The sequence below is a fragment of the Panthera pardus genome, unplaced genomic scaffold (assembly GCF_024362965.1).
Source record: "Panthera pardus isolate Hobbes unplaced genomic scaffold, ASM2436296v1 HiC_scaffold_11, whole genome shotgun sequence".
In the NCBI taxonomy this organism is placed as follows: domain Eukaryota; kingdom Metazoa; phylum Chordata; class Mammalia; order Carnivora; family Felidae; genus Panthera; species Panthera pardus.
Genome location: NW_026526666.1, coordinates 10,995,528 through 11,011,194, shown reverse-complemented (window position 1 = coordinate 11,011,194; position 15,667 = coordinate 10,995,528). Strand labels below are relative to the sequence as shown.

Sequence of the window (15,667 nt, the reverse complement as noted above, 5' to 3'; positions counted from 1 at the left end):
GCCAAGGCAGGGACCAGGAGAGAAAGACAGGAAGCTGCCACACACATGTTGGAGCCTGTGGCCTTTATTCATGTCCCCCCACCAAGAAGAGCCAGAGTCTAGGCCCCAGTCCAAAGCAGAACCGTCAGGGGCCCGGGGCTCTGGGTTACACCCTCCAAGTCCCCTACCCCAGACACTCCCGTGAGCCAGAAGTATATAAAGTGCTGGTGTGTGATGATCTTATGGGGAAGGCTGAAGGGATCAAGAGCCCCACCCCTGGACCAAGGCAGCAGGAGGAGGAACTCTGCTCTTGGAAGGGCAGGGAATTGCCCTAGGTTCCAGAGTATAGGGAGGGAGGGCTGGGCCGGGCCGCCGCCACCACCACCACGGGGTTGCTGGAGGGGGGCTGGCAAAATTCAGAAATTCAGATGCAGTCCTGGGCTGGGAGGAACTGAAAAGGGAGCCTTCGGCAAGGAGCCCTAAGAGGATGGGGCCAGGAGGTGGGCAGCTCTGCAACCCTATGAAGGGAGGGGGGGGAACAGGGGAGGCCTTGGGGGTCTCAGAGAATGGGACAACCCCTCCGGCGCTTATTCTTGCGAACCTGGAGGCCAGCCCGAGTGGCCATCTCAAATACCTCCCTCACCCCCTCCTTGGTCTTGGCCGAGCACTCGAGGTAGCCAAAGGCACTGATCCGGTTTGCCATGTCCCGGCCCTCCTCAGATCGCACGGGCTCCTGGGAAGACAGAAGTCGAGAGGTTAAAGGAAGCTGGTGGCTAAGTGCACCTCTCCCCACTTTAGCCATGAGTGTAGTGACTAGGACAAATGCATCTTCCAGCCCCAGCCACCCTGGGCAGTTTCTGGGCCAGGACCCAAGACTCTTAATGTTTACATCAGATGTCTCCATCAGCCCTATATCCCATGACACACCCTTCTCTGGCCTCAGCATCCAGCACCTCCTAACCAGTCTCCTGCCCATTCTCGCTTTTTTCCAATAAGTGCCCTACGGCTGCTAAAATTTTTCTAACGCACAGACGTGACCATATCTGCCCCCCGGTTGAAAGTTTTGCCATAACTATCCTTGTAGGAGAGTCCATATTCTTTATCCTGGCCTCTGGCTAGAGAGCCACCTACCAGGTAAACCAGCTCCCTCACTCTGGGCCTTCCGGCCATGCGGGCCCACTGGCATTGGAGTCAGCCCATACCTCAAGCAAAAGATCTATTATAAGAAGCTGCCTCTGAAGACAGGGATGTTCCTCTTCTTAATAGCCCCAACCCCCAAAGAATGGAAGCAAATAAAACGCCAAGTGACCCTGGACAAGTCACTGCATTCTCTGACAATTTCATCAGGTATGGTAGCGGAGAGCAAGAGCCCTTCTGGTTCTTCCTCGCCAGGGAGTAGGAGGTGGGCCTCCACTGCCTCACTGGGAAGTCCACTGGAGAGAAGACCCTAAGGAGGTCATCTGTCCCAGGGGCTCCAGGCCTGGCAGCCCCACCCACCTGCTTCATCTTGGCCAGCTCTCTCCTCGTATGCTCATCTTGCCTCAGGTCCTTCTTGTTCCCCACTAGGATGATGGGCACGTTGGGGCAGAAGTGCTTCACCTCCGGGGTCCACTTCTCAGGAATGTTTTCTGCACAGACATGTCCCGACAGATGTTGGTGCCTCCACTTAGGCTAGAAAGCTCCCCCCAGGGTCCCCTTCTTTCCCCCCAGCAGTGTTAGAGGCTCTTCAGCACAACAGTCCCTTTCACAGCTCAAAGCCCCTCTGCCCCCACAGTACACCCTTGGAGCCCTCCCCAGGGCCAGAGTCACCACAGTGCAGGAGGCTGACAGGGCCCTGTCACAAGCCCCCCCGGCCTCGGCCTCTGATGGTGGCTGACAGGAGCTGAGGTGAGAGCTACCTCTGGTTGGCTGACTCCAAGGGGTTCTCAGTACCTTTTCTCCGACGCCCTCACCCCCACCTCACCCAGGCTGTCGGGGCTGTCGATGGAGAAGCACATGAGGATGACGTCAGTGTCCGGGTAGGAGAGAGGCCGCAGGCGATCGTAGTCTTCCTGCCCGGCCGTGTCCCACAGAGCCAGCTCCACCTGATGCATAGGCCCAGTGAGTAGCTGGCCTGAGGGCCCCAGTTACACCCCTCCCCTGCCACCCAGAGGTCCTCTTCTGAAACCACTGGTCCTTGTGGCTCACTCAACATTTACTGAGCACTTGCTACATGCCAGGGACAGCGCTAATCACCATCACACAATGTAAATAAGGTGAGGTCTTAGAAATCCTGAGACACGGGTGCTTGATCTCTTTGTAGTTTATGAGCTCCCTCGTGAGCACCGCTATCTGATTTAAGTGACAAAAGCCTTTGAAGGAGGCCTGACCACTATCCCCACTTTGCCATCAAAGGAGCTTAAGCTCAGAGGCAAAAGGACTGGGCCTGGGTTATAGAGCCAGGGCGTAGAGAAGAAGGAGGTGTATCTAGATTTCCTAAAACTAAAGTTTCACTTAAACTTGTACTGGCTCCAGCAGGGAGAGTGGAGCAGGGACATGGGTGGTGAGGCAGGACATCCAAGGTCCAAAGGGAGGGGGCGGGGTTCCCAGGGGGAGACGGGGAAGGTTCTTGGCCTTCACCTGCTTGCCGTCCACCTCTATGTCTGCGATGTAGTTCTCAAAGACAGTGGGGACGTAGACCTCTGGGAACTGGTCCTTGCTGAAGACGATGAGGAGGCAGGTCTTCCCACAGGCCCCATCTCCGACAATCACCAGCTTCTTTCTGATTGCAGCCATGGCTGGGGCTGGCAGGGAAGAGGCAGTGAGAATGTAGGGAAAAGCCAATATATCCAAAAACACTTCGCTGGGGCCCCCCAAGACCTGGAAACCAAGGCTTCCAGCAAAGAGAGGGAAGGGAGGGATAGGGGCTTGCCCAGGCACATTCTTGCCGAGAACCAATCGTTCAGTCAACTGAGCTTGAAATTCCTAATCTGAGGGTCAGGGACAGGTCTCCCTAGACGGATTAGAATACAGAAGTGGGAGGTGGAAGAATCAGGGAGCCAGAAAACAGGAGTTCTGATCTAATCCACCAACTGTAGGACCCTAGACACTTAAGAGGGGGGATCAGGGACATGTCTGGAAGGGCCAACTTTTATCTGCTATACATATCAGGGCTTCAAGTCAGACTTTGTTACCAGGATTCTGATACTTCTAAAGTTTAATAATCGCTAGGGTCCAATCAAGAACACATTGTCCCTCACTCAGGACAAGTCCTGCCTGCCCAGTCACAAATGAGGCATCCTCTCCAAGTCCACAGGCTAGTAGAACCAGCTACGAGGTGGCAGGTGGATAAGGGAAACTATGCTGAGCATTTCCACAAAAATCATCTCCTTCAGTTCCCAGAAGCCTGCAAGATCGATGGTGTGCTTCCCATTTTGCCAAACTAGGAAACAGGCTCTGTGAGGTTATAATGTGTGTTCAGAGCTGTGGCAGGGATGGCACTCAAAGCAGGGCTGTGTGACTCGAGACTCTGTTAGAGCCTTTTCTACGTATTACTCCAGAGATGGGAAAGAGAGCAGAGAGAAGGAAACCCAGAGGGCAGTGGCAGCGGCCAACCGGCTTCCCTGGCCCACCCCATCCCAGTCCCTAAAGCCAGCCCCGAGTCACACAAAGAAGGCTCAGTCCCGGCAGTGCCCACAGCCCACATTCGGGCAGTCTGCCTTCCTCCCCCCTTCCTTCTGGGCCTGGCAGCAACACTGGGTCACTCAGCCCCAGGCAGGGGACAATGACCACACTGTAGGGAGCCACACATCCACCACAGCAGAGTGACTGAGAATAATCCACTAGGGAATCACCTCCACCCACCCCGCGGACCAGCCCCTTCCTCTCCTCTGTCCAGCTCACCCCAAGGCCCTGCCCACCCCTCCCTGTGACTCAGGGCGAGGAGTCAGCTTCCCGAGGTTTCCATATGTCCCCGGCCCCTAACACACAAGAGCAAGCATCTGCACAGTTCATCACACCTACCCAGCCTCCCTGCCCCTGAGCTGAGCCTCACTTCCTCCCTCCCTGGGGAGAGGAGCTGACCTCCAGCCGGCTGAGGTTCCCAGGCCTCCAGCCTTGGAGGAAGAGAGGGCGGGCTCTGAGAGCTGAGAGGCGGTCGAGGCTGTAGGGAAGGGGGAGGGGGCTAGAGCCTGAGCTGGGAGGAGCTCCCAAAAAAAAGAGCTGAACAAGGACCAGTCCCAGCACCAGCCAGGCAAGGAGTAGTTAAGAGAGAAGGGGATGGTAACCTGATCTCTGCCCCAGACCTGGCTTTTTCTCTCCGTCCCACATCCTGTCAAACTGGGCTGAACTCTTGTACTCCCCACATACCACCACCTCACAGCCTGGCTTTGGTCTGCCTTTTAGGAAAGCGAATTCTCCAAGCCCAAAGCTAGTTCTCTTCAACAGTAGGATCCTGGGTGGCCTCCCGCTCCTACACACACACACACACACACACACACACACAAGTACAAAACTGGGATGAGAGGAAGTGGATATGAGTCAGAGAGAATTTATAGGAGTTCAGAGGATACAGCCACACTCTCCCCACCACAAAAGGGGCTCTCTCTCTGATACCCCAAGACAGGCAAGAAGGCATTCACCCTGCCAGCCGATCTCCTCCAAAACTGGAAACCACCTTCAAAAAGGGGGTTCCCCGGAAATTCTGCCCAGGTGATCAACTCCCCCCACCCACTCCCACTGGTTCCATTGGTCCAGCTGTGTGAAAAACAAAACAAAACAAAACAAAACAAAACAGGCTGGGGTAGCCCCGCCTGGGATGGGCAGTGTTGATGAAAGACAGTCACCACCAGGGTGAGTACCAGTTGTTTAGGTGTGAGGATGCCACTACCTGCCTGCAGCAGGACAGTTTAGATGACACCCCATGGTGGGAGCCACAGGCCAGAACTCAGGGGCAAGGGCATGCATTAAGTACCCTGAAGCCCCCAGCTCAATTAGAAGACTTTCCCTTCAGGCTCTCAGTTGGGCAAGAAGGGCAGCTGGCCTAGGCCAAGCCAGGACACCAGGCCCAAGGCCAGCATGGCAAGGACAACAGCTCCCTATTAGAGGCAGCCCCAGAAGAACTGCCCCGCTGACCCTAAGATGGGCAACCAAACACCACACAGAGGCTGTAATGGAGCCTGAAGCTCCTGGAGCCTTCCCTGAGACCAGACATCCCGCCCTCTCCTCAATCATTCTCTAGACTTCCAGAGGAACCAGAGGTAGGCTGTACAAAGCGGATCAGCTCTAAGGTCTAGGAAAGGAATCAGATACCACCTCAACTTTAAAACCAGAAGTAAGAACAGGACGCAGCCTTGCATCCTCCCAGCCCAAAGCCCCAGGATAATCCTGGGTTGGGGAGTATAAGGGAGGGGTCTGGAAGGGAGGAGATTCTTACTTACACAAAAAGGAGCTGGATGCTTCCCAATCTCCCCTACCTCCCGCCCCAGGCACACTCCAGGAAGCTTCTGGGGAGGTGTCCAGACCTCTCCGAGCAGTGGCAGCCCCCACTGGCCACACCACGCCCCTATTCCCGCCATTCCACCGGCCTGGCCTGGGGGAATTCCCACCTCCACCCGGATTTGTGCCCGGACCCACACCCCACCCCAGGTCCACATCGGGCCGCCCAGCTTGGGAGCTACAGCGTCTGGAATTGGGCTCCCTCGCGGAGACCCAAGTTGCCTCCTGGCTTCTCGCCCGGCGGGGCAGGTTCCGGGAAGCCGGGAGGGGAAAGGCAGGGACCCAGGCTCGGACACAGGAGCCGAGAGGCCCTGAGGGGCAGTTCCCGGAACAGGGGGGGGGTGGGGAGGAGCCCTCGCTGCAGCCCAGGGAGGGGCCGAGAGGGCCCGACCCCCGCACAGCCCAGACGCCGCGTCCCGAGGGAAGGAGGGCGGCCCGCGCTCTGTCCAAAGCCCCCTCCCCGGCCGGCGCCCGGAGCTCCGGCCCAGAGGAGGGGAGCGAAAGTGCTCTCCCGGGGTCGAGTTCCCGGGACGCCCCGCCACCCTAGCCCCCGGCCCGGGTACCTTCGGCTCCGCTGCCTCCAGCTGCGCGGCCAATGCGGGAGGCTGAGACTGACCCGGGGGGCCGGGGCCCCGCCCCGCCCTCCTTCAGCGCAGCGGCGGGGAGGGGCGGACCCGGCTGGGGGAGGGACCGGCCGGGGGCGGCCCTTGGCTCTGCCCGCCCACCGCCCAGCCGGGGGCCACAGCTGCTGGCCCCCGCCGCTGGCCGGGGGTCGAGGGTGGGATGCCGGGCGGGTTGGGGAGTGGGCGGCGGGTGGGCCCCCTCGAGGACTCAGTCTCTGCTCCGCCTTCCAGCCCCCGGGGGTGGACCGGCGTCGGGAAAGTTGCGAGGCACTCGGGGTGGGGTCGGAAAGGGCCGCTGCTGCCCTCCCGTGGCCAACCGGCCACCGGCGCCTACACGCCCCGGGACCTCGCGGGAGGGGGGCTGCGGAAGACGCCCGCCCTCCTCTCGTAAAATCCTGCGGAGTAAGTACCGCTCAACATCACGCCCCAACCTTGAGGACCTTTCACATCCTTTGAGACCCAGGTCACCTTTCCACTTCACAATGCCCGTCCTTCCCCCAGCCTGGAGTTTCCATGAGTCCAATTACTGTGGACCCCTCAAAGGGCGCTCCTTGAAACCTTTTCTGATCCCCAGCTGGGAAGTCAGCTTCCATCCCCAATGCGTTATTTCGGTGCCGCTAGGGACACTGCCCCGGTCCATTATGTCGCCTTGGGTATTTACCTGCACGGGTATCTCTTTTCCTGTTGAAGTGGCTGAGAAGGTTGGAAGGTGAGGAAGCCTACCAATATATTTCATTAGCTTGTGACCTATACGCTATATAGCTCGGCCCTTTTAATACTCATCATGGATCTTTGGGTTAAGTATACCCATCTCCGTTTGCCTGTAAGGATATTGAGGCTCAGAGAAGTGGCTTGCCCAAATTTTTGCTATTAGTATGTACCTGAGAATTCAGACAGGCTTGTCTGGCTCCTGAGTTGGTGCTCTCTCCCTGCTGTCCTTTATGCTCTCCCCACCCCCCATCCCTCACCACTGCCTAGCACACTGCCTGGCACACAACAGGTTTTCAAGACATAATCGCTGAATGAATGAATGTCAGCAATCACGCAGATTTTAAAGATCTGAAGTGCAACCCACACATTTGATAAATGAGTAAACTGAGGTCCAGAGAAGTTTGGTCCCCAGACCTCTTAACTGGTTCAGTAAACACGCTGTGTGTGAATGGAGACCTATGTGCTCAGTTCAAATTGATTTCTGTCTTCAAAGAACTTACAGTCTAAATTTGGAATACATACAACTTAAAGATAGCAAGTTATTGAGCCCTTATTACATGCACCTGGGTCTACATAAACACATGGACTACTTTAGTCTTACAACAATTCTAGAAGGTAGCACTGCTATCTCCATTTTGCTGAGAAGCAAACTGAGGCTCAGAGAGGTTGCAGAGCTCGTGGTAGGTCTGGCACCAGAACCCAAACAGCTGGACTCTAGAGCCTCTGCCCTTAACTGCTACTCCATACCCACTACTTTTTTTTTTTAATGTATATTTATTTATTTTGAGAGAGAGAAAGAGTGGGGAAGGAGCAGAGAGATAGAGACAGACAGAGAGAGAGAGAGAGAGAGAGAGAGAGAGAGAATCCCAAGCAGGCTCCTCACTGTCAGCACAGAGCCCCACGTGGGGCTCCATCTCATGAACCACGAGATCATGACCTGAGCCAAAATCAAGAGTAGGTCGCTTAACCAACTGAGCCACCCAGGCGCCCCCATACCCACTCCTAGTGTAGACAGTTACATTACAGCCGGCAGTGGCTGTAGTGGGGGCATGCATGGGCTGTGGGATACCTAGCCCCGAAGGACAGGTGAAGTGTTCCAGATAAGGTGATGTGTAGACGTTAAATGAGTTGGAGCCACAACAGGCCCAAAGAATTATGGAACCCCCAGGAGGGTGGGGGTGGGGCTGAAAGATGGGGCTGGAGAAGGAAGCAGTGGCTAGATTATGAATGTCCTTGTATGCCATACTCAAGAGTTGAGTGTTGATTTTGGTCTAGGTGCACTAGGAAGCCACCGAAATGTTCTCTCAAGGGAATAACCAATCAGATCCACACTGTGGAAAGGTCACATTGGGGCATACAGGGGCATGGAGTTAGGAGGCTAATGTACTAGTAACAGTAGGGGTGGGGACAAATATGAAATATATTTTGTAACATATAATCAACAGTATGTAGTGATTGATTCACTTGCTGAGTAAAGACAGACGCCAAAGGTGACCAACTCCAAGATTTCTAACTTGAGCCGATGAGCTGGTGCCCACTGGCATGGTGAACCAGAAGGCACGCGTTTGTAGGAAAATGGTGGATTCTGACATTCGTTGAGTTGAAGTGCCTGTGGGATGTCGAGGAGATGTTCAGGAGACAAGCTATATGAACATCAAGTTCAGGAAAGACCTGGGCTGGAAATACTGACTTGGAAAACGCCAGGAGGTGGATGAAGCCATGGACATGGATAAGAGCACGTGGAGTGGGAAGAGCAGAGGGTGGAAGAAGGAGCCTGGGAGCACTACATATTTAGGACGGCTTCGGGGGGTTCTTTCCACCACCTGAAAGGGCCTTTCAGTTTCTAATCAAAGTAAATAAAGACACACGTTTTATCCATGTGGTTTATTTGCCATTAGCTGTAATTCTGGATCTAACTGACACCCCTTCTTCAGTTAAGTTGGCACTAAAGAAGGTCAGGGAGACAACTTCTGATTTGGGTTGGCAGAGGGTAAGCAGGGAGAGGCTAGGATGTTGGGGGCAGGGTCAGGGCTGAGCCCCTCAGGAGTAACTGCCTGGCCCTCCCAGGGGGATGACGAAGACCGAGATGTCATCCCCGGAACCCAGCTTGTTGTTGGGGAGACGCCAGCCACGGTCCCGGGGGGTGCCCCGGGCCCCCAGGACCAGAGCTTGGGCCAGAGCCGTGTACCTGCCAGGAGCACACGTGCACATTCATGTACCAACATGTAAATGGGAAGATCGATACACAGGCCCTCATGTGGGTCCCCAAGCATTGCTTCCCTTTGCCCCTACCTTCCCCACTGTCATCCCCCCACTGCCCTACAACTCCTACCTGCTGGGGTCATTGGGCTCATAGGCCGACAGCACCCTGTCCACAGTGGCAGCTACCTCACAGTCACTGGTGACATCCCACAGCCCATCTGTTCCCAGGACTAGCACATCATCCGGGCAGTGTTCATACTGTGTCAGGTCATACACTCGTACCTGGTGGGAGAAGAGAGTGAAGAAGGAGCTTGGGGACAAAAGGACCCTGGTAAGAAGCCAGCCTGAGGCCCCCAGAGGAGGGAAGGAATGGTTGAGGTAGCCCCCATTCGGCTCACCTCAGGGAAGCAGGAGAGGAAGGGCTTGATGGGCAGAGTGGAGCTGCAGACCTTGAGGTTGTGGTCTCCCAAGCCCCGGGTCACCCCAATGGTGGCCATCACTCGAGCCTAAAGGGAATGAGTATGGGTGCTGCCACAGCCCTCTCCCAGGCTCCAAAGCTGTGGGCCCTCCCACCCCTACCCTCAGGTAGAACCTCCACCTCCCTAGACAAGTTGTGGTGGGTCCTCCTGCCCTCTCCCACCTCTACCATGGAGTTTACCTTTTTGCCCTCCCCACAGACCAGAGGAAACCTGAGATCCTCCAGCTCGATCTTTTTGTAGGCCCTGGGGAGGGGGGAGTACAGGAGGCATCACCCAGGCATCAAAGCCCCCCCTCCCCTAGGAGCCATGCCCCTCACACAAACCCCTAAGAAGGACCACATCCCCCCAACCCCCAGCCTGGCCCAGCCTCCAGCTTCCACCTTGCTGCTGGTGAGGGACTGGTTGTGTTGCCATGGGAACGTGCCCCAGCTCTGAGGGAAGTGTTACCAGCCGGTCATGTTCTGGTCCCGGTACAGCATCCTCTGCCCCAGCTCCTTGGGCTGAATTCTGCGGGGGAACTCAAGGTGGGTGAATTCACCACCTAGCAGCTCTGGTTTCAGGAAGCCCTGAGGTTGGGAGTGGCCGGACAAGAGCAGAGGCCAGGGAGCATTAGGCTTACAGCACACCCTGGTGTATAGATGTTAATTACAGTAGGGCCTTAAATGGAGTTTACCATGCACCACGCGCTGTTCTAATACTAATGTATAGGAGCTCATTTTAACCCTCACAACAACCCTTAAGGCAGGAACTAGTGTTGCAAGGGAACCGTCTGATGATCAGTTAGCAAAGTACTCGAACTGGGATTCAAACCCAGGCAGTCCAGCTCCAGAGTTAGGACTTTAAAGCACTAAGCCACACTGCCTCTCATGGGCCTTTGCTATTTCCTTTCCCCACTTCTGACTCCACTTCCTTCCTCAGCTGGGGCCACAGTGGGAGCACTGGAGTAACCCACATTCCTTCCTCCTACATGTTCCACCAGGTCAGCCATAGTCTGCAGAATAGCCTTCCCAGTGAGCAGGTGAGGAGCTGTCTGTGCAGTAGGGATGGGGACATAGGCTACAGAGAGCCACAGAGTCCACAAAGAATGGGAGTAGAGCGTTTAGTTCCTACTTACAAGCAGCTGAAGACGCTGGCGCTCAGTCTCCGGGGTGAACTCCCGGGACATTGGAATGATTTCACCATTCCGGACAATGATGGCTCTGCCCAGAGAAAGAAAAGGTTTGGGCTTGGCTCTCCTCAGCCCCCTTGTGGAGAATTCCAGAAAGACCAGGCTTTCCCCATAATGACCCTTAGGGTTCCTCACCCAGACCCCCATCTTTCCTCCCCTTGTGGTCCTTCCTTATGTCTGTAACTGCTCCTGACCCCATCCCTCCCTCCAGTTTTTGATTTTTAAAACCCACCACCTCACTGTCTTCTATGCCCCCATCCCAGAGAGTGGGACCCCTTGTAGGCATTTGCAACCCCCCCCACCATACCTGCTGTCACCTGCATTGGCCACATACACCTTGCCTAGCAAGTAGACTACAACCAGTGCACAGCAGCCCCCCTCCACTTGGTGGCCACGCCGCTCCCGGGCCATCTGCTCATCCTGCCACGTGAAGGAGGGTCAAAGGGGTGAATGAAGAGGTTCCAGGCACACAACCACCGCCCCCATCTGCAGAAATAAACTGGCCCAGCCAAGCCACACTGGAGGAGAGGAGGGAAGACATGGGTATAGCTAACTACTCCTTCCCTCCCTACTGAACCAAGCTCTGCTCAGGCCCTCAAAGGTGTTGTGGGTTCTCAGGGTCACCCACTTAGGCCACTTGATCCCCATCCAGAGTTGACCAGAGTGACTGCCTAGCAGGCTCTTGCCAGGACCACCCACTCACCATAAACTGGAAGGCATTCTCAATCGCCCCCACTACCAGGCTCTCATGGGTCACTTCCTTCTGCGAAGACCAGCAGGACTGAGGACCAACCAAGTGAGAAGGATCAGAGGAACCTGCGGCCCCTGGAGTAGACGGGAGGCAGAGGGGAGGTGGCGAGGGGTCCTGGAGTATCTCTACCAGGTCTTTTAGCTGCTCCCGGATGTGGCGATGAAGGAGCCTGGAGGCCATTTCGGCAGCTCCGCCCCCTGCATGCCCATCAAACAGGCCCCAGTAGTAGAAGCAGAGTCCCTGGTGGAGGAAAAGTTGGAGGTGAGTGAGGAGAGAGAGAGAGAGAGAGAGAGAGAGAGAGAGAGAGAGAGAGAGAGTGTGTGTGTGTGTGTGTGTGTGTGTGGCTTGTATTATGTAAGACTCTGGGGCATCCATATAAACATCCGAGAGGAGGTCAGAGTTTGGCATTAAAGGCAAATTAGATTTGTTCACTCATTTACCAAGGGCCTATTATGTGTCAGAAAGAAAAGCATCAAAAAAGCCAAACTCCAAGGATAAAATATGCAAAAATAAATATTGGTAATTAATTAATTACCATCCATAAATACAGTAGTACCTATATTCTAAGTGGAAAACTGAACATTTATACTGACATTCTAACTGTTCAAATGCCACATAAAGGTTCTGTGTCAGAGGTAGAAAGCTAGTGAGTTAGGAGTTAGGTCTTCCACATGTCTCGGATTTAAAACCAGATGCCTAGAATCCCCCGGAAGAGATGTGACCAGGTTTCTGGAGGCTAGGGGCTGGGGTGGGGGCTTACCTGGCCTCGGCTAGGCTCCCTAGGTACCCCTGAAACACTCCTCCGACCTTCCACATACACCACTTCACAGCAAGCCTGGTCCTCATTGTGCCGGCTTTTGCCAGCATTGATGACCCTGCCAGGCCAGAGTGACCACATCAGGTTGGACACCAGACCAGGTCCTGGAATAACCCCCACCTTAGACACACACACCCTCTCTAGCCTGCTGGCCAAACTGAGAAAGGTCACAGCCACCTGGGATCCAGGCCAGAAAGAGGAGGGGAAGGGAGGCAGGGCAAGGCACGAGGAGTACTGTCTGGGTGTCAGGCCCCACCACCTCACAGAAAAGCCAGCAGCAGCACCTGCCTGCCTCAGTTCCCCCATCCCCTGCAAAGGGGGCACCCCTGTGGGCTGCCGGGGAAAGGGTTGGACAGGGGCAGCAGGAGGTCTTACTATCCTGCTTGCCAAGACCCTACATCCCGCCCTGAAGCCTAGTCAACTTTTCTAGTGCCTGGTCCACAGCACCCCACCCTCACGGGCACACCCACCTTTATCTTAAAATCTTCCAGTGAAAGTTTCTGCTGCTTTGGCAGTGAGGCAGTGCTCCAGCCCAGATAGGGAAAGAGGAATTGAAATAGGGCAGGGGTGGAAGCCCACCTGGACTGCGCAGAAGCCACATAAGCCACCAACTCTTCTCAGATAGAAAGCTAAAGGAGCTGGCGGTGGGGCCACGGGTCTACCAGCCACCACCCTCAGCGACCTCAGCGCCCCCGTCTCCCTCAAAGCTCTGCTTTCCCAGTAGATGCATTAAAAATACACCCGGCCTGGGAGCAAGCCGGCTGCTCCCGCCACTCCGACCGGGGGTCCGCGTCTTTGCCTGGCCAGCGCAATGCCCCCCGCCAAGGGGCGTTCAAAGGGGACCCTCCTGCTTCCCGGGCGGCCCCCTCCCCCGCCCCTGGGGAAGCCGGAGGCCGCCTGGTGTCGCGGGCTATTTCTGGGTGTGGAGGGGGAGGGGAACGGTAAGAGGGACAGGGAACTGGGGCGCCGGGGTCGGGAAGCCCGGGAGCGAATCTTTCTGGCTGTCATCTCCTCTATGAAAAGCGCCCCGGGCCTCCTTGAAGCCCCGCCTCCCCTAGCCATTAAACTGCCGGGCTCCAACAGAGAACTGGCCAACTCATCCTTCACGGGGCCCTCCGCTCTCCGGGCTCCGGGCTCTGGAAGGGAACAAGGTCCTGAGGCGGCGCGGGTGAGGGAAGTCAACGAGCTGGAAGATCCTGAGGAAGACTGCACCGACTTGAGAAGCGGCTGGGAGGGGGTGCAGCCCGAAGCCCAGAGGATAGCAAAGGTCCTGGGAGAAGGGAGTTCCCAGCGCCGAGCGCCGCCAGGGGCACGCATCCCAGCGCCGGGGATGCCCAGCTGGGGAAGGGTCTAAGTAAGGGCTGGGGGTCCCATCCTGGCTAGGGTGTTCCCGGGGACGCTCACTCGGCGTAGCCCGTGCTCCAGGGCAGGCGACGGCCGGTGTCCGGGGGGCTTTGCACAGCCCGGCCAGCGTGGTCGTCAGCGCGTCGCAGCCCCCCTGGGCTCAGCTGCAGAAAGGTCGGTCGGGAGAAGCTCGCTCGAGCCTCTACTGTCTTCGCGGGCGCCGAGCTCCCGCTCCCAGCCCTCGCTGGAGGGCTCCTGGGCGCTTCTGGAGGGACGGCAGGCTGCGCGGAGGGCGCGTTGGACAGGTCTGGGGACTTGGGGCGCGGAGGCGGGGCGCCCCCGGAGCTCACCAGGTGCGCCACGGCCGAGCGCACCCGGTTTAGCATGCTGCCTCCCTGCCCCGCCCTCGGCGTGGCCCCGCCCCGAGTCAGGCCCCGCCCCCCTAGGGCGCGCGGTGGGCGGTGCTCGCTCCTGCGGGCTCTCCACGGCCATTGGCTCCGCGAGGGCAGGGCGGGTCCCGGGAAAACTTCCTCCTGCTCTGGGCCGCCCCTGCACCGCCCTGCTGGTTCGCGGCCTCTTCCCTCCTAGTTCCGGCTACGCTCCGCCTCAGTTCCTTTGGGGAAGAAGGGTCTGCTGTTGTGGGAAGGGGAGGGAAGGACACCCTCCAGCTTAGACATCAGCTAGAACTTCCCCATTGTGACGGGGTGGGTGGTGTCTCCTCGCCTTCCGTTCCTAGCAGCTACCCCGGAGGATGATGGAGCTGATGACCTCAGAGCGAAACCAGCAGCTTCGGCGACCCGCTGGGTGTGAGGCACCTGGTGTGACAACACCTCTGGCTGGGGCTGCCGGAGTGAGAGTGAAGGCGAGCCAGCTGGTGCTGGGTGTGCTGTGGGGGTGTGAACGAGGCGGGCTGGAGTCGACCATCCTGAATTAGGGAGCTGGGGGTAACTTCTTGGGCTCCTGAGAGGGCCCTGCTCCCCATGACCTCTAGATCTGGGAGAGCGGTTACCACTCCGACTTCACTTTCTTTCTCAGGATCCAATTCCCTGTTCCCCCCCTTCCCCCAGCCCCATTTAGACCTCCCCTGACCACATCAGGGCTAGAGGAATATTTAGTAAGGATAACTACAATAACTGCTATTTATGGCGGACTTTCTATATAGTAAGCCCGCTACAAAGCACTTTCTATATAGTAGGCCATCTATACTGCACAGCAACACTTCAAAGTAGATTTTATTACGTTCTTTTTACCGATGACGCACCTGTCATTTTACAGAACTTGCCTCAAGAGGTCACGCAGTCAGTGAGAGACTCACACCCGTGCCAGTCCCCAGACGCCCAAACTCGATTCTGTCTGATGAACCAAGCTAATTTGTCGGGATGGTGGAGGAAGGGTTAAGGAGGAGGTGAATGGCAAAGAGTGGGGCTTCTTCCTCTTCCACCTTCAACTCAAGACAGAGGCCGAACCTGCAGGCCGAACAAGTTCTGTACGTACCGCCAGGGGGAGACAGAGGCCAGGCTAAGCACCTATCTGAAAGGAAAAGGTGGCACTAACTTGATGTTCAAAGAGCCCTGTTCCCAAACCTGGTTTCAGGGAATTAATCAGTAGACCTCCAGAGAACCTCCTACCCCATGCACTGTCCAAATGAGGACAAGGCCCTTGTGGCCCTAATGCAAGACAGGAGTAGCCCTCAGGAATCACTGGCACCAAGTCTGTGGTTGGGATGCCATCTCTGTGCTCTGTGGGCGGAATGCTTCCTGAAGGTAAGGCTCTCTCTTCCTGAGCTGAAGTGAGTCCCCAGAAGGGGTGGCTTTCCTGGCAGCTTCCAAATAAAAATCTCATAATGATCATTCAGGTCTTTATATTTGCTGTAATTATACCTGCACTCTGGGCAGAGGCAGCCAGAAAAGTAGAAGTCACACACACAAAAAAGAAAAATCAGACCCAAAGGCACATAGAGTAGCAAACGCAAAGGGGGGTAAACAGCATGGTGCTGCTATGGGTATTTCCCTCCTGTTTGAGAAAAACAGGAACCAGCTGTCAGATAAATGGCATAAACAACAGCACAAGCAAAGACTGATGGAAAAATATAACATCCTGTCTATTTTTATTATTCAG

At 56.3% G+C, this 15,667-nt stretch overlaps 2 protein-coding genes and 1 long non-coding RNA gene across 5 annotated transcripts; 1 reads left to right on the top strand and 2 right to left on the bottom strand.

The window, feature by feature from the left end:
• Window positions 1–48: 48 nt before the first annotated feature.
• RHOC (ras homolog family member C) lies at window positions 49–6,148 on the bottom strand. Of its 2 annotated transcripts, none has more exons than XM_019457870.2 (5): window positions 6,018–6,148; window positions 2,599–2,762; window positions 1,943–2,063; window positions 1,477–1,607; window positions 49–712 (listed from the first exon to the last, which is right to left on the bottom strand). In XM_019457870.2, the coding sequence occupies exons 2-5, from the start codon at window positions 2,752–2,754 to the stop codon at window positions 539–541; spliced, it is 582 nt and encodes a 193-aa protein (XP_019313415.1). In that variant the 5' UTR covers window positions 2,755–2,762; window positions 6,018–6,148; the 3' UTR covers window positions 49–538. The 2 variants fall into 2 exon arrangements, with proteins under 2 accessions (XP_019313415.1, XP_019313416.1); XM_019457871.2 differs by lacking the exon at window positions 6,018–6,148 and adding an exon at window positions 3,982–4,003.
• A 2,509-nt stretch (window positions 6,149–8,657) lies between these two features.
• PPM1J (protein phosphatase, Mg2+/Mn2+ dependent 1J) lies at window positions 8,658–13,986 on the bottom strand. 2 transcript variants are annotated; one of them, XM_019457865.2, is made up of 11 exons: window positions 13,610–13,986; window positions 12,149–12,263; window positions 11,518–11,628; window positions 11,341–11,418; window positions 10,945–11,057; window positions 10,584–10,668; window positions 9,917–10,035; window positions 9,649–9,712; window positions 9,389–9,496; window positions 9,121–9,272; window positions 8,658–8,976 (listed from the first exon to the last, which is right to left on the bottom strand). In XM_019457865.2, exons 1-11 carry the CDS (start codon window positions 13,933–13,935, stop codon window positions 8,829–8,831), a joined length of 1,419 nt encoding a protein of 472 aa, XP_019313410.1. In that variant the 5' UTR covers window positions 13,936–13,986; the 3' UTR covers window positions 8,658–8,828. The 2 variants fall into 2 exon arrangements, with proteins under 2 accessions (XP_019313410.1, XP_019313409.1); XM_019457864.2 differs by having other exon boundaries at window positions 11,341–11,628.
• Window positions 9,253–15,399, top strand: LOC109272066 (uncharacterized). The gene is made up of 3 exons (XR_002082247.2): window positions 9,253–9,321; window positions 10,388–10,487; window positions 14,825–15,399. It is a non-coding gene; the product is annotated as an uncharacterized LOC109272066 (long non-coding RNA).
• Window positions 15,400–15,667: the final 268 nt, after the last annotated feature.